This window comes from Orbicella faveolata, unplaced genomic scaffold (assembly GCF_042242905.1).
Source record: "Orbicella faveolata isolate gen_17 unplaced genomic scaffold, um_ofav_v1 contig_46, whole genome shotgun sequence".
NCBI classification, from domain to species: Eukaryota; Metazoa; Cnidaria; class Anthozoa; order Scleractinia; family Merulinidae; genus Orbicella; species Orbicella faveolata.
Genome location: NW_028301576.1, coordinates 4,901,592 through 4,919,404, shown reverse-complemented (window position 1 = coordinate 4,919,404; position 17,813 = coordinate 4,901,592). Strand labels below are relative to the sequence as shown.

General features: G+C 38.2%; 1 protein-coding gene, 1 long non-coding RNA gene and 1 pseudogene across 3 annotated transcripts; 1 reads left to right on the top strand and 2 right to left on the bottom strand.

Moving 5' to 3' along the window:
• Positions 1-1,527: 1,527 nt before the first annotated feature.
• On the bottom strand, positions 1,528-7,433 carry LOC110051041 (uncharacterized). Its single transcript, XM_020757013.2, has 2 exons — positions 6,912-7,433; positions 1,528-4,206 (listed from the first exon to the last, which is right to left on the bottom strand). Exons 1-2 carry the CDS (start codon positions 7,221-7,223, stop codon positions 3,982-3,984), a joined length of 537 nt encoding a protein of 178 aa, XP_020612672.1. The 5' UTR covers positions 7,224-7,433; the 3' UTR covers positions 1,528-3,981.
• On the top strand, positions 6,566-11,573 carry LOC149098070 (uncharacterized). 2 transcript variants are annotated; one of them, XR_016203564.1, is made up of 6 exons: positions 6,566-6,675; positions 8,532-8,635; positions 9,525-9,569; positions 10,095-10,136; positions 10,603-10,656; positions 11,437-11,573. It is a non-coding gene; the product is annotated as an uncharacterized LOC149098070 (long non-coding RNA). The 2 variants fall into 2 exon arrangements; XR_016203563.1 differs by lacking the exon at positions 6,566-6,675 and adding an exon at positions 7,695-7,843.
• A 2,174-nt stretch (positions 11,574-13,747) lies between these two features.
• Positions 13,748-17,159, bottom strand: LOC110051038 (neurexin-4-like; annotated as a pseudogene).
• Between the last annotated feature and the right edge of the window lie 654 nt (positions 17,160-17,813).

Sequence of the window (17,813 nt, the reverse complement as noted above, 5' to 3'; positions counted from 1 at the left end):
AACAAAAACAGCTTGGAGTTTTACCGTACCCGCTAAATAAACCAATCACAGCGCGCGTAGTAACTGAGAGATATAGTTATGTGGGTTAGCAAGAGAAGGAGATATGTTGCTAGGCATGGTACCCAGTTTTTCCGCGCATAATTTTATCACGCGCGCTGCGCGGATGTCTTTCGGGGTATGAAAATGCGTTTGAAGCCCTTGGGATGACCACGTGATTCGTGTCATTGGATCAGCTTGTTCTTAGCCTCTTCCAGGCGTTCAGATCAGTATAATCCATTTGAGTCTAAACTTTCCCATCCGCGTTGGGTAAGCGTTTTTAAAACAGCATTCTTCGGCGTGGAACTGCGGCCGCTTGCTAGGCGCGTGGCACGGAATTTGAAAAGCCTTGGCGTATCTTCGGCGTGGAAGTCTTGCGGAATGCACCTTGGACTGAAGCCTCAACTCTCTTTTCTCTTCATCCTCTCTTGAGGGTGGCTAAAAAGTCTGAAACGTCAACTATCACGCATAGAAATCGATAGCGAATAATCTGATTGTTCTAGTCAAATAAATCTACTAGTCGTTCAAAACTTAAACAAAATCCGTTACATACATGCACACGTCGTAATGGCTGGCTACTCACTATCTACAGCAGAATACAAAGTGAGTAGCCGTGTCCAATAAGAGAGCGGCATTCGTGATAGAATGCTAGTAGATTGATACTTAATGGAATCGGAAGAAATATGACAGGAAATGTACCACAAACATTAAAGAAGTCTTCCCGGTCCAACTTAAACCTACTGGGATTCGGCTGAAAAAATCCACACCACCAATGAAGCTATGACAGTTCTACTGAGATCGGTGGGTTTCCGATAAGTTGACGCTTATTATAAAAAAATTCATTCATGGTTGAGCTGAAGCTAATCAAAATTTTAAAATTGCTACATGATCTTGATTTTTCAACAGTAGGTTATTGATATGCGGATCCACTCGGCTATATATCGCCTCGAGGATCCACAGCTACTTTGACAATGTTATGACGAAATTCCTGATAAATAACAGGACAGACGCATGGAAAATTGATGTCATTTTGTTTTTTTACAATAACAAATTGCCCCCCCCCCCCCCCCACCCCCTCGTTGACATGTCACGTAAATCATAAATTCATGTGTCTGTCCACTTTTTGACCTTGAAAATTAGCCAATAAGTGCACGAGAATTTCTGCTGTCACCGTAAAAAATCGTATGGAATGACTGGAATCTTGGTGAACTCCAGACCAGAGGAAGAGTCAGGGCAAAGAGATCTCACTGTTAACTCTGGTTCCCCTGCTACAACACCGATGCTGGTGTAACGTACTGTAAAACCATAAAATACACCAAGAGATTATGACATCTCTTGAACACACTCAGTTCTGTCAAAACTCTATGTTCAATAAATCAGCCTAGGTGACTGGGGTACACAGTTAAGCCACTTTTGCTTCGTTTTGTTAAATATGATAGCTGGCTTGGCTAGGTTTCATCCCTAACTTGCACAACCAAATGAGACCATGCATCTTCTTTCCATGATTTATTGCTATTACTTTTAATTATTATTGGCATAATTCATTTACTGCTACGTAATTATTTCAATCAACTGTCACCTGGATGTTGGCAAATTTGCACCCTGTGCATCACTACCGAGCAGACAATTTTTAAAAACTTGTTTTTCTCAGGTAACACAACTCAACACTCTTATGTTGCATTGCCTGAAAACCTATTGTGGCAATTTACTACTCAAATAAACTGGTTTAAGAACCTCAAAAATAATAAGAACATCTTTGTTTACTAATTACCTAATAATAAGTGACCAAAATTTTAGCCCTAATGAATTGATACACTTTACAATGTACTTTTTTTCTGCTATACATGTAATATCATCAGAGATATTGATAATATTCTACATCCATCCAGTAATTTTAACATCTGTCAATGGCTAATCTTACGATAATATTACATAGGATAAGCTAATTACCTATTGCTTGTAAAAGCAAATATCACAATGCATAATTTTTGTAAAACATCTGTTGTACATTTAGGTAAAACCCTACATGTACATAATTAATATTCGAACACTGTAACTCAAATGTACAGTAATGCTTCAAGCTTCAAAAAGAAACTTAAGAAATAAATACATTACAAACACAACAAATATTGTCAAAATACATGAATCTTTAGCAACTGTTCCTGTTCAAAGGCTACAAGTTTTCTTCAGACTAATGTGTCTTCAACCAAGGAGGAAAATTAAATGCAGCCAGACCAACACAAGAAGACTTGGTAAGTTTGTAAGTGGTTGACTACAGGTACCCCCTATGCAGGCATCCTTTTGGCTTGTCATGCACACAGGGTGTGTGACAAGTCAAAATATAGCTCATCTTTTCACATGACGTCATGGCAGCCATATTGGTGCTCCAAAACAATGAAATGGTGGCCATGTTGGTTTACCAAACCAATCCTGAGGAAGTTGAACTCTTTTCTTATGTAAACATTTTCTTTTGTTCCAATTAATTTTCACGGCTGCTGGTCACGTGATTGAAAACACCCTATTGTCAAGGAAAGAGGCTACTGATAGACTAGAGTGTGGGTGTGGAATATTAATTAATTTTATGAATGAAGTCATCTCTGGTCAGAAAAATACGTGCTGTTAAAAAAGAGTAATGAACTTATGACACTGTTTCTACTCAAATTTGAAAGCAACATGAGTTATCATTGTGGTAGTCTTTTATGGTCAGTCAGTTAATGGAATGTCAAGCCAAGTGTTCTATACTGCCAGAGCTTATAGTGGTTCAGGGCTCGAAGAAACTTGAATTCCAGCTTGCCCTTGGGACAAGCAGCTCTCAAATTTTGCATGCCCTGGGCAAGTCTGGGCAGACATCTTTTCTGGGCCTTTGCCCTTTGGGCAAGTGAAAATGAAAGTTACTTGCCCGGCAGGAAAATTTACTTGTCCTGGACAACCAGACGGCACTTTTTTTCAAGCCCTGCGGTTTCTGTAGCATTAAAAATAAGCAACTAGGCTGAGTATTTCTACTTCCTCTAGATGAGAAGCTGTGCTTTTGTAAATATGATAGTTGACTTGGCAGAGTTTGATGTTCTTGATATCCAACCACCATAATAATGAAACCTTGAATTTGAGCTCATTATTGTTAAAATAACAGTCATGTAGTTTACTGTTCAAAACTTATTGACAAAACATGACCATTCCTAGTCCACCAATGACACATGAGGTTGTCAAGAAAAGTCGTGTAGTCATTCCCAGTTGGAGTGATTTGGGTTCAAAGAAGATTCGTTCACCTCTTCAAACATCAAGCATGCCGTGAAATCCCACTTAAAAGCCCTGGGCTTATATAACTTCATAAGGGGTTTTAGGTGGGCTTACAAACGGGGTGGTTTGTATCTGGGGGAGCTTATAAGCGGAGTAAAAAAAATGTTTCAGAACAATGAGATAGAACGCATCTGAGAAACTAATTAAAGCTGACATACCATTACGTTTGGAGCTATTATATATGCATTTGGAGCTGTTATATATGCATGAAGATTGGTTTCTTTCTTTGGTATCGTTACAATTACTGTTCTAAACTCCACAGCCACTTGTTTATGACTACAACTTTTGAATAAAAATTTTGATGTTTGTAAAGAAGCACAAAAGACAAAAGGAACACACTTATAGATTAGATGGGCTTATATCTGGGAGGGGGGGGGGGGCTGATATCCAGGGGAGGTGGGGAGGGCTTATATCCGGAATAATATCTTTGTTAGCAAATAGATGAGCTTATATCTGAGGGTGCTTATATCCGGGGGGAGGGGGGGGGGGATCTTTAGAGTGGGATTTTACAGTATCATTTTATGCCATCTCGTTACTTACATGTAACTGCACAGTAAAAACAACTAAGCCAACAAATAGACTTTAAAATACCATCCTATATGACATCCTAAATAATTTATTTTACCATCCTCTGTGTCTCTGTGACAGTTACAATCCAATTGAGCTTAGAACTCTGTCTTTAATAAGAGGATCAAAGCAACCATAACAGTTCTCAAACAGGCACTGTGGCTTATTGTATTGTAACAGCTTCTGTGGCCCACGCACCAGAAAATGCTCCAAACTGTATGCAATACACACGATGCACTGCTCCTGATAATCATCACACTCCTGACAAACATAAACACGCCCTGAAGACTTCCCGACAAACACGCCCTGAAGAGAGAAAAGCAATCATTTTCAGAACACTGCAAAAAATCATATGGGAATACCAAATACTGAAATAAACAGAGTGCTAGATAAAACTAGCAGCCTGACTGGTCTCTCCCTAGCTTATAACATATTTATATTATGGCTGGTACCTGATGACCAAGTAAAATGTATACATGTAAAATTCAGGTGTCAAATACTTGTATACCTACCGACGGTAGTAACCAAGGTTAGGGAATTTGAAGGCAAGGAAGACATGTATATTCTTCCAGGCAGACAGCCTAAACACTGTCGAGTCAGTGATAATCTGAGTGCTATTTAAACATGCCCATGCTGTTAAACATGATTCATTTCTGTTGATAAAAATAATTTTTCCAAAATTTGCAATCACTGCAGTTAGAAGTAGACTAAAGGAATTCTCATATCAAGTTGTTTATTAGTCTGGGAGTGGATTCTTCCATTCATTTGACGCACCATGATCCGAGAGATTTTGGATTGATCTGTTTAGTAAAGAAATGCAAAATCCGTTTTCGGACTCTTTCGGATTTAAGATTCCAATCTTGGATTTTCTTAAAGAAACAGATTCTTTCCCCTGACTACTGTCAAGGTAAGTCCTAGCCTGCCAGCAAGCGTTTTGTGGAGAGAGAAAGCACCCCTGTCCTCTCCTTCTCTCTTGCCATGTGAAGAGCCTGCTCGCAAGCTAAACTAGTCTGCAACAAGAAGATCTGTTAGATCTTATAACCGCGCTTTTAAAATTTAACTCTTTTCTTAGCACTACCGTCGGAACGGAGTGCACATTCCAAAGTAGTCATTGATGATTCTTTTCTTACTGTAGACGTCACATCACTTGATCAACACAAACTGTATTATTGCACCATCAGTGGTAGCCATTGACAAATCTCCGATGACCTAATGGTCTTAATCTTTGTAGAACTTTCTTCGGGATATGTATGGGCATGAACGATATAAATGACACGATAATAACACTATTAACAACAGCTTTCTTTCTTAAAAGTCATGATTAAATTTAATTGTTGTTTTCCACGAGTAAAGGGCTAGTAAAGTAGTCACACAAGTCATATAATTTAATAATAAAACTCTATCCCAACCGATGCATCGATTTTGGTCACTCCAGTGACCACAGATTGAAAACGTGACAGAAAATTGGCGTTACTTTTGATTCTCACCAAATTTGAACAGTGGGATGATCTCATCATTAGCCAATTATAGGCCATCTTTCAGCTCTTTTCGTCATATCCCCCCCACGGGAGAATTTTGTCAAGTTAGCTAATTTAGTATGCAAGCCAACGTAATGGCGGTCACCGTCGACGAAATGTTTATTTACTCAAAATTGGGACAAAATCTTTCGGAGATGGAAATCAGGACATTTGTAAGGATACAGAAAGTAATTTGGGGCCAGTTGCTGGCTTCTAAGGCTGAATTTATCCAGAAGTAAGCTGTATTTTCGTTTTCGTGCCGAAAGCCATGCGATGAAATATTATCGGCTTGTTCTCCTGTCTTGTTCTGTTTTTCTCTTGGTCTTTTTTGTAGCCTGCCGAGGCCATTCTTTCGTCTAAATGAGTTGAAAAAAGTTTGAAAAAGATGTTCCCATTCAAGTTTAAGCTCTCAGGCGATAATTCTGGAGTTTTTTGGCCGAAACGTCGGTTTTGTTATGTTCGTGTTTTTCGGTTGCTATGGGCGACCGTTGCTCCCTTCGTTAGGTCAAGTCTGGGGAGTGAGGTCACAAAAAAAATTCTAATTAATTCTGGTTTTGTTCGATTTCGCTGAAATTTTAGCACGATAAAGCTGGATTGTTAAGGAATAGATTTACCTTCTGCCGATGTGTGGTAGCTATTAACGCTAAAGTGATATATCGCTTCGATGTCAGGGTTTTGAAGCGATTTTTTTTGCAACGTGTAGGTTCGGCGTGATTTTGTAATCTGAGATTTCTGTTGACCCTGAAGAAACAAGGTTTGGCGAGTAAACACTACAGACTGCGTAATTCAAAGTTGGCCGAGTGGAGATCTGCGTCTGGTCTCCAACAAAAAAAAAATAAAAAAAAATAATAAACCAACGGTAGAACATGAACCGCGCTCGGCCCATGGCCGCGCGGTTAATAACAATTAAATATGATAGTACCACTCAAAATCAAATGATGGTTACCAATCAAACATATCTGAATATTAAGAATGAGAGTAATAAGTTTTGCTGTGTTTGTACATACATGTAGAACAACAGAAAAGGAAATAGATCTACAATGTAAATGTACGGACCTTAAAACTATGTAGTAAGAGAGTATGGGCATGCACAAGGGTGTGTCTTACAAAGTCTTATGACGTCTTATTTAAATGGAACTGTTGATAACTCATGCATACGAATGTAGAAATGGATTTCAGGGAAATTTGTAAGCTTAAAGAGTTTACTTCATACATGAACATGTACATGTACGGCGTTTTTCAGGAAGTTCTAAACAAGGTAAAGCTTAATTTATTTTCAAACCATACTCGTTGACGTACATTTAAGTCTTATTTGCCTTATAAGGCACTGTGCAAGCATTCATTTTTAGCCTGATAAGTGGAATCCACCACAAAGCTTTGAGGTTTAAATTTAGTTTGTTAGTCGATCTAATACTGCATGCAATTGATATAAGCTTACTTTTCTTCTCAACTCAATAGAAAAATTATTTGCTTATAATGTAAAGGAGAACTTACTTCTACTGGGAAGGACAAGCTCCCTTGCAAAATACCGATCTGCACGACATCCTCCTCGATGTAGTATTTCTTCCACACTTGTAAAGTGAAATCTTCAAACACAGTTGACTCATTACGGCCAACTATGACAAGATCTCGATTGAAACCCGTTACAATGAGCTTTCGATACTTGTAGTCGTCAAGAAAAGAGTCCAGTTCGCTTGGATTGTTGACGTTTAATTTCCTCAGCCGAGCGAAAAATCGTTCCTTGTCCGCTGGGTCGGCCAGCTGAAAGGCGCTGGAAATTTCGTCAGAAATGTCGCTGTCCGCCATGTTTGTTCTCTTAATTTTAAAACCACACCAACTAATGGGCAGAAATTGCTGGTAAAGTCGTCAATGACTTCAGATTTACTGAAATACCCAGTAAGTGCGCAGTTTCTGTATAGATTCCCTCGTGTTTATAATATGTCTTCACGCCCCATATCGCAAAAACAAACGCACACCACGAGATCCAACAGCCGTGTCTGACAGATATCGAGAATGTTGTGGTTGGGGACTGGGAGGAGACCTACAACCATACCACTCCTCCCTCTCTCGGGGATTCTCGGGGATTCTGAGGGATAGCCACGTGCAGTCGACGGCATGTTCGTCCTTGTGTGTAAGGACGGCGTAACACGTTACTGACTTTGTTTAGCCAACAACTGTAAATTTAGTTTCTCTACAGTCACGATGAAAGAAAAAAAAAAACCAATAAAATAAAATTTACAAAAAGTTACAAAAATTAATACCAAAATATAAATGCCCGCAATAAGGTGTACCAGCGGTAACCAACCGCATTGTCACCGACCTGACACCGAACTGCAGGATTGTATCTTAGGTCTAAATGTAAGGTTATATTTTGACGAGAAAACTAACATTGGGTTCTTACTAAGGGTCGATATAGAATGACAATGGTAAGTATACTTTCGTATGTTTGTCTCAGAAGTATATCGAAGTTAGGAAGAGCACTTTTTTTTCGTGTGACTTTCATTAGATTCAGTACTTTGTAAATACACAAACACTAAGAAGCGCAGTTGCAACATGGATAGTAAAGAGGTCTTCTACTATCCATGGTTGCAAGTATAAAGCATCTTGATCCTTATTTTGGGTTTGCAATTGTGTCTGTCAGGCTGAGTGTTTGTGTGGCTTCTCAGTACTCTTAAATGAAAGCCTCGAACACCTCAGTGTGAGGAGTGTCTCTAGCAGGCATACTATATATAATTATTACACCTGTGAAATATATATTAACTAATTGTTATTAAACAACTGAGAAAATTACTTCATTTTGATTGACTGAGAGCAGGCAACTTCATAGCTAATTTTTGATTTGCACTGTAGTGCAAAGTGCAATGTAAAGAAGGCATGCTTGTAATTTTCTCAGTTATTATATATCATGAAAGCTCAAGCAATTGAGGATGTACACTACTTATGTTGCTTGTGATATCAGCATGTTTAAAACAAGAAATATTCTGGGTGCCAGAGGTTAATTATTTTTTGTTTTCAAGGCAAAGCCGCTGTCAGTGAACGGCGAAGCCGCAATTGTGGTGAGCGGAAAAAAAAAACCCTGGTCCCAGCAGACTAATATAGTCTATTTACTTGCAGATATTAATTTGTCATTAAAAATGCAAGAAGAGTGGCCAAAAGAGAAACATGCTTTGCTGAAAAGCATCAAAGAAAAGGAAGAGCGATTAAAGGATTTTGAGAAAGTAAGGTGCCATCAGCATTTTCATTTATTACCTGAACATGTCAAGTGTGCTTTAAGATCATACAGTACTCCACCCCCTCTCCCTTAAAGATGATTTCCAGTCTGTACTGCGCACTCTCGAGAGTTTGTTTGCGTTTTTTTGTTTTGTTTCATGTAAGACATCACAAAATGTGAACATTTTGCAAGTACTTACATGAAATAAATTCAGAGTTTCAAAACAACCGCCAATGTGGATGTGAAGCGGTTGAAGCTTTATGCTTCAATCTTTCTCATATCAATTGATGAAACAACTTTGCAGCTGTAAAAATCAATGAAGCTGTTGGAAAAAGGATTTGAAATACCTCAAAGATAATGTATGTGGTTTGTAACAAATAACATCGATTTGCATTCCATCTAGTGAGACTTTGATGTTTATATAAACATTGGGGTGCTGAGACTGCACAGACTGGAAAGCATCTTTAAGGCCAGGAGGAAATTTACACCCCTGTCTATTCTTAGCACACATGTTCAGTTGCAGTAGTTTAGGTTGCTGATATGGCATCGGCAATATCAGAAACATCTGCATGTTTGTTTGTTTGTTTTTCTATTCATGTTCTAGATTGTTTTGTAGTAACAAGGATTTGTACATGTATATCTTTAGAAGAGAGAAATAGAATTGTCGACTTTTGGGTTCCAATGTTTAAAACCACTTCGCCTGCTGACTGGCAGAATTTCACAACTTACAAATACTCAGTTTGCTAAATAAATACAGTCTTGTATTTTGCTGTTACCCCCTTGAAGTCAAATGCATGTTCATGCACATGTCATCATTTTGTGTACATGGTACAAAAATTTCATGCTGATGGTGGATAATTCGCTAACTTAGTAAATTTTTTAAATCGTTTTCTTAGAGGTTTCTACCCACAACCATAGAAGATGAAAGAGTCATCTTGAAGGTACTGTTAATCTTTGATTTTTCCTGATTTGTTCATATTTTACTCATCGCATTATATTTTAATGAAAAGTGCATTATTTAATACAAACAAGGAAATGTTACTTGTTAGCTTTTTTTCTGATTTCAACCAGAAATGTCCCATGCAAAACATACCATCACACAACATAGCATGCAACCAATTAAACTATGCACAGTGCAAATCCAGATTTCTTGAACCCTCGATTTTTTTGACCTGGAGATAACCCAAAACAAAAGTCATTTCCCTCCCCTCAGGGGAATACTATAATTGAATTCCCGATTTCTCTAACTTCCTGAATTTTCAAACAAATTTTCATTTCCTTTTTACATGTTTATGGACCAAGGACCACAAACATGCAAAAAAAGAATGAGGCCAATAGCCAGCCATCTTAACCGAACAAGCTAGGTCAATAAAGGATGTATTACGTAAAGAACGCTATTTCTTGCAGGACACAGCCATAATGTCCATAACATAATAATGACGTATATTTTTTTGTCATTTTTGAAGGAAAGAGAACTGGAAAAAGAAATTGACAGTATCAAGTCAAAGGTACATACATGCACAATTTAATAAACAATAAATTATTAATGGAACTAAGCTGTCGTCATTGTGTATAAAATGTAGTTGGTTTTTATGGTCTTGTAATTTCAGCATTGTTTAAACTGTTTGTATCCTTCATGTTTTGAAAGGAAATTTTGTCTGCATGTTTTGCTTCTACATGTAGGTTGCAAATGGACACCTAAAAGGGAGGTGGGTGGCTACAGCTACCCAATTCACATTCACCCCTCCCCCCCCCCCCCCCCTCCAAATCTTTCCCTGTTATTACCACTGTTGCTTTAATTACACTTCTGGTGTCCTAGCATTATGTTACTTACAGTACCGAGAATTGTTTAAAATTTAACAGAGACATCCACAATTAAACAATGTACCTCATTCTGGCTTGTATCTGACTGCAATTTTTCTTGTAAAGGATCAGATGATGTTATGATGTTGATGTTATTTTTTTGGTTGTTAGATTGCCACAGTTAAGCAAGAAATAGAAGTGTTGAAATTGCGGAAGAGACTTAAGGTACATGTATGCCCAGTGACATCCTATGAAATCTTTTAGCACTAGCTCTTGAGGAAGAGGGAGGCACAGTGACCTCATGGTTTAAGTGCCCTTCACTCTGGATCGAGCGGTCTGGGTTTGAGTCCTGACCATGGACATTGCGTTGCGTTCTTGGGCAAGACACTTTGCTCTCACAGTTTCTCTGTCCACCCCAGGTGTATAAATGGGTAGTGGTGAATTTAACGCTGGGGGTAGCCCTGCGATGAACTAGCATCACCATTCAAATATTCCTAGTCACTTCATGCTACAGAAACTGAGATAAGCTCTGGCCTGATGTGCTTGACTCGCAAGCAAACTTTACCCCTTTACCTTGAGGGAGAGAAATAAAACTATGTTGAAATTTACTAGTTATTTGTCTTATAGAGAACAGTCAAACACAAAACTTCCTTTTTTAAAGTGTTCCTTTGGAAAATTTCCATCCCCTCCCACTGCAAGGCTTTAACCAGAGAGGTGGTGAGGATTAAGCTTTTGAAATGTACCTCCCCTGTTCAGGAAATATAGGCAATGACCTTTGTTGGTAACATTTCTAAAGGAGAACAGATCTGAAGGTAATGTGCTGGTAGTAGTTATTCTAACTTGTTAAAGAAAATTTTCCATCACTTGTGAGTTGAGTACAGTTCACTTCAATTTCTCGAGAGATGGACTTGTCATGACCACTTGATAATTGATAGGAGAAGCATTAAAAAATAAAATATAAATCATTGTCCTATTTATTCATTTATTTATATATGTATTTTGCAGGAACTTGAAGAAGAAAATGCAGCGCTGAGCTCATTGCAATAATTTATCATGTAGTAATATATATTTATTTAATTGTCTTGAACAGCAAAACATGTTGTTGATGTTTTTCTTTTAATAAATGCACTTGTCATTTTTAAGTTGTTGACGCAAACCATGTTTTGTCAGTGAAATGAATATAATCAGACTAAGCACACAGGTAGCTTAATGCCAAGCTTTTGTTGTCTCAGGTAACCCAAGCTCATGCGCATGCTTTGATAGCAGGGTTGGAAATAAGCAGAATAGAAGATTTTGTACTGTATTGCAACTATTCTGCTTATAGCTCATTGATTTTTAGTTAGCAGAAAACGGTTTTAGAATTACAACATGATTTCTCTTCCCCGAACCCCCAACCCTGGCTTTCTTGCACCATGTGGTCAAAGAGAATTGATGGTCTGTGGATAGACTATTCATTGCTTCCAGTATTGCTTTTTTTAGATGTAGAATTTAATTTTATCACAGGGATAAATTATTGTACATGGTAGAACAAGCTTTAAAAACACTTAAAGCAGCAACTGTTGATCACCTTGTTAAAAACAAGGTGGTGACAGCTCCTGCAAAGTCTCACGGCAGTAAAGCTTGATACCAACAGAGAAAAACACACACACAAGAAAAAAAAACAAAGTAAAGGAAAGGGCGCAAACAACTGAGGCGCTATGACGACTGCTAGAATCACAATCTTACCAGATTTGTTACACTTCCAAACCGCAGCCATGAAAAAGAGGAAAATAAATTGTGACATAGCATTGTACCCAATTCTTTTTATTAATATATTATGCTTTCCAAAACAAGACTGCTTTGGGGGCTAAAACAAAACGGATCTTTTATTTTACTATATTTTTTGATATATATTAAACAAATGCAGATATTTATTCGTGGCAATTTATTTTACGCAGCTCATCAAATTGAAAAGAATAACTGTGGGGTAGGCAAAAAGTGGCGAAAGATTACAGTCTACACTATCCCGAGAAGAAAGCAGTTTTCTGAGAGCAAAGAAGCTTCAAGGAACAGAATTTAAAATGTCCATGGACAAATATCCGTGTAAGCCGTAGCCTGAGATGAAATGTAAGGGAGACTAAGAAACCACGACGGCAACAGAAACGGGAACGTCGCTAAGCAAAAGGTTTAATGAGTAGAACAATGGCTGTGCACGTGCGTTATAATTCTTGGTACATTTCTTTGCCGTCCTCTGAAAAACAACGTGAAATGGCCAAATTCTGTGTTGTATGGAAAACGCGAACGACGACGGCTAATTTATAAATTTTGATATAGAGGACCGCGAGATTCGTAGGTAAAATAAATAAAATCATTTTTTAATGGACATTGTCCGCGGCGTCGCCACCTTCAGTAACTTAAACTCCGTGTTATCCGTCAAATATTTTAAGGTCCTGATCCGCAAGATTTAAAATTTGGAAGATATGTAGCAATCATGCAGGATAATAATTTTCCGACTCGACAATAATTTTCTTGCAGTAGTTTTTCTCTGAGTGTCGAAAGTAATTAATTCGAATTTTCTTTGGTTTTGGATTAGAGCGCTGCGCGATTGGTTTAAGAAGCCCACAGCACTTTGTCATCCAATCAGAAGTGAAAATTAAAACCATTTTGACTTACACGCCGACGTTTTCCCGCGCTTCGCGTCAAATGTATTTTTATTCGAGTTTTGACTATTGGTTCAAAGCATTTTCTGCGTTCCTTGTGAACGGCTTGCTCTGATTTTGGTTTTACTACACTTGTCAACCGCTGTATTGTTAAACAAATTGTTAATGAATAATAATTTTCCAGTGATTTTGCGGCACAACTTTGAAAAATTTTGAACGAGCCTTCTTGAGCGCACTTCAGAAGTAAGGAGAACTTACCTTTTAGAAACTTACATCATGCTACGCACTGTCGATATAAACTTTAATGATTGCCTATTCTCACTAGGGATATATCTCCGCTAGAAATATGACAAATAATTACAAAAAACAACATGAGCGATAACAACAACGCACCAAGCAAAAATGAAATATCAGCGACCATAGGTCGCTAGACCGTAAAGGAAAGTTGATTGACATCTACTTGACTACACTAGCATTGCATGCGTGATCGCAAATAGGGCTGTCCCCAAGATGCCCCAAGTTTTAAAAAAAGCTGCTCAAAAAATCCAAAAAGTTGTCTTTACATTAACAATAACAAGTTGCCTATAAGCTTCAATAAACCTGTAAACATGGTTAACTATGCTGGAAACATGGCTTCCTATTACTTGTGAGTAGCTAGCTTTAAGCTTTTAAGCTTACTAGCTTGTAGACCAAGCGATTCCATAACATTTGAACTTTCCAAGAGTGTGATAGCCTTGCTCATCCGGGGCATCAGTATCATCAAACTTCAACTGAACCACGGGAAGGTAGGCCTTTTCAGTGAGCAAACCGCTGTCCTCTCGCCATTGGCTGTCATTTTTGTAGCAGTTGCAACCATAACCAGTGTCTGCGCATGTGTTGTTCGATCTCAACCCGCATGTGCACTTGTATGGATCAGCAGACATGGCTCCTCCCCAGTAATTCATGGCGACAAAATCGCGTGACACCCACCAACCAAACGCCTCTCCATTGTAGAATAGAATGGTATTACGGCATTCGAACTTAATAAACTGCTCGCAGTAAGAAGAGGACGCTACAAAGGAAGCCATTTGTGGAAGTTCTGTCAAGCCGACTCCCAGGTAGCGAACACCTCGCACATAGCTTCCTTTCTCTCCATATCCTCTACTAACATTCTAGTCTCACTGTCGTGACCAACAACGGGCACGCCAACTTCATTCTTGTCCGTCATGTCACAGTGCACAGTAAAAGGTGCGGTTCCTAAGTCTCCATCTGGGTCGATGACGTAGGAACCACTTTTTGCCTCGGGATTACAGTTCTTGATATTACTGCAGGTTTTCTTATTTTCTGTTAAATTCAAAAAGAAAACATAATGAATGGGATTTAAAGACATATTTGCAAGTTTAAAGTGACACTGTCAGGATATATTTGCTTAAAACTGTTATAAATTTACGAAATGGTCCATAAATTTATGTAGTAAGAACTTAATTAGCTCTAACTAAATAGGTAAAAGCAATTTCTTGAAGAACGTCCACACTGCAGCTGAAACATTTTTGCAAATTTTCAACGATTTTCAGAGCCACTGACTTGAACCTTTGAAAAATTGACATCCTGACGCTTTTTCAAAACTCCATATCGCAATCCGTTTCCATCCTCACCATCGTTAGCCATCCTCACTCGCTATCCATCACGTAGTAAGTAACGTAGCCAATCAGAGAACGGCATTTGTAATAGAACGCTAGTGAGGGTTTATACTAAATCTCGATAGAAACACGGAGAACATGTTTTCTATTTCCTTTAGAAAACACCGCGAGGAAAACAAGAAAACAACTTGCTAACTTTGATTATCAAAATGTGAATTCTCTTTGCTCGCGCCATCTTTACGTCAACAGCTCGTGCTAGTTCTGTGTTTCTATCGATCTTTAGTATTAATCAAAACTATAACAAAATTCTCGAACGTGATTGGCTATCAGCAGCCCGATTTGAGCATTAATTGGACAGTGTACGCGTCATGCTTGTAATTGGACAGTACGCGTCATTTTGCGCGCACTGTTGGAGTGCACTTCGTTGAGTAAACTGCTGTGTTTTTCAGCATTCATGACGACGTTTAATCGTTCAGCGCTCAATCGATGGTTTGTTCGTTTCTCGAATTTTGTCATAGTTTTGATTAATTGGTAACTGGGCATCATGTTGTCCAATTCGGTCTGTAATCATACTCGTTATTAACAAATCGGACTCCCGCTTCGCGGTCGTCCGATTTTGTTAATCACTCGTATGATTATAGACCGAATTGGACTCCACTCAGTCCTATTACCATTATAAATCTACTAGCGTTCTATCACGAATGCTGTTCTCTGATTGGCTACGCTACTCACTATCTATTCTGTGATAGATAGCGAGTAGCGTAACAGTGTGCCCTAGTCAACAAAATGACGGCCACCTCTTTTCGTTTTCGATGTGTCTGTGAGGAGGAACGACTAGTAAATTTATATTAAAACAATTAGATTATTCGCTCTCGATTTCTATGCGCGATATTTGACTCGGGCTGCGCCCTCGTCAACTATCACGCGATCGAAATCTCGAGCTCGTAATCTAATTGTTTAATAGAAGCACGATTTTTCACCAATCACCGCGCATGTTTTCTTTGAACTGCTTTCTAATATATTTTATACCATGCCATGGAAAATACAGCCAATCAGAATACAGGAAAGCCGTTGTATACTCGACGGTATTACTGCCTTGCCGTCGTGCGCTGCATTGAATGTGTTGGCCACTGCATTTTTAAGGCAAGGTATAAAATAGTTATGCAACACTTTCTCATGGTAAACCATGGAATATCCTACTTGCCACTTGTATTTTTTTGTTATATACACACTCGCCTAAAGGCTCGTGTGGGCAGTGTCACTGGAGTGACAGTTTTGTTCGTCGAAGTTCAGGAAGGGTGATGGAATCTTAATTATGAGATATATTTTCGTCGATTTCTCAAGCCAACAGTAAATTTTGCAGACCTCACATCCTGGATGATCTGCACAAAACGCATCATTTCTAATTTGACGGTTACATCTTTATGTTTCAAATTAATACTGTTTAATTCTCAATTCTCATCTAGGCCCTCAGTAATCTAACGGTTGTCATGGGAACTCCGATCCTTCGTCTGTAATTCATTCAAAAGTCATTTACAATTTATGGTTTATGGTACCTATTTTTCAATTTGCAACACAAAAGTGCCAAAAAATAAAGAAACTGGTTAATACATGTAATGGCTTAATGATGAAACAAGGGTGAGCGGTTTCTAAGTTTGTAATTTGAGGTTAATAATTAACGGGGTCTGACATTTGCAGACGTGCAAATCATGTTACAGAAAAAATACCCCATAAAACCTAACGAAAACAAACCTTAACGCCAAAAACCAAGCTTAACCCTTTCACTATTACCCTACGACTAACCCTATTTCTAAAATTAAAACCAATCCTTGAGCTATGCCGGAAACCAGACTTGAAGTCTGAAGCGCGGCAGTGTGCAACAGCTGTCACACACCAGTTGTTTTAAAATTGTTTTTAACCAGTGAACTAAAGTGTTAAATTAAGCTTAGTTCGGTCTAGAGAGCCCTGAAGTCTGCAAATGCCACACATCAGTTACCAAACCATTATGGGCAAATAGTTCAGTATTCAATATTGTTTTTAATTTTTCCTGTTTTTCTGATACTTTTGCGATGTTTTTCTCATCTTCCTCACCTGCAAAATTATTCTCTCACTGAAAAAATAAACAACTATATCTAACGTACAGATGTCGGGATTAGTTCTTCATAGCCAGCCTTTTCTAATTTATTTTTCTTATGGTTACGATAAATGTGCATTTAAAGAAAGAAATTAAGATTTCTTCATATATACCTCGGTATTCACAGTGAGTCCCACAGAATCCCAGTTTACAGTGGCAGCGATAGGGATTCACTTCACATTCAGGAACACAATCGGCACCGTTCTTACAAGGATCGCTTTTACATGGCGACTGAAAAATAAATATCTAATAAGAACACATTACGATCTAATAAACGCTACAGATCGTAAAATAATGGAAGTGAAAAGATACAAAAAGTGCTTTACGCAAGGCCATCATAGTCTGTGCTATAGCAAAAAAAAAATGTTAACTGCCTACGTAAGGTGTTTGCGTGTTTGAATAGAAAATTCAGTATTGGGATAAAAAGGCAATTCGATTTTCCTTAATTTCTAACCACGGTGTTTAATTTTTTTTCCTAATCAAAGTTATACAGTATCAATATAAACAGCGTTTTCACATGACGGCACGGCAGATTGGTTCCAAAAACATGAAACGATGGCCATGTTGGTGTACGAAACCAATCCTATGGGCGTTGAACTCTTCTCTTATATATTTTCTTACCTCACTTTCTTATATATTGCAATAAATACTCTATTCTAAGAAAGAAATTTTATTAAAAAATTGGAACATATCATTCCGACTTTTAAACTGTTATCTTCGTTACAAGCCATTGGCAAACTTATGACTTTTTCAAATCATTATATTAATATTCAACTGGCAAAATTTATTTCATCTTGCTTTGATTTAATTAAGCAATAGACCACAAGTTTTTATGGTTTATAGGCTGATAAACCACGCGGGATGTTGGAAGAACACGAGAAGAATTCGTAAATCACGAGGCGCAGGCGAGTGATTTACGAATTCTGCGAGTGTTCTTCCAACATCCCAGGTGGTTTATCAGCCTATAAACCATAAAAACATGTGGTCTAT

Coding starts and splice junctions, on each gene's coding strand:
- LOC110051041 (XM_020757013.2), bottom strand. CDS start 7,223: ATGGCGGACAGCGACATTTCTGACGAAATTTCCAGCGCCTTTCAGCTG. Junction 4,207..6,911: donor GCTTGTCCTTCCCAGTAGAA/GTAAGTTCTCCT, acceptor TTCTCTCTTCAG/GGCGTGTTTGTCGGGAAGTC.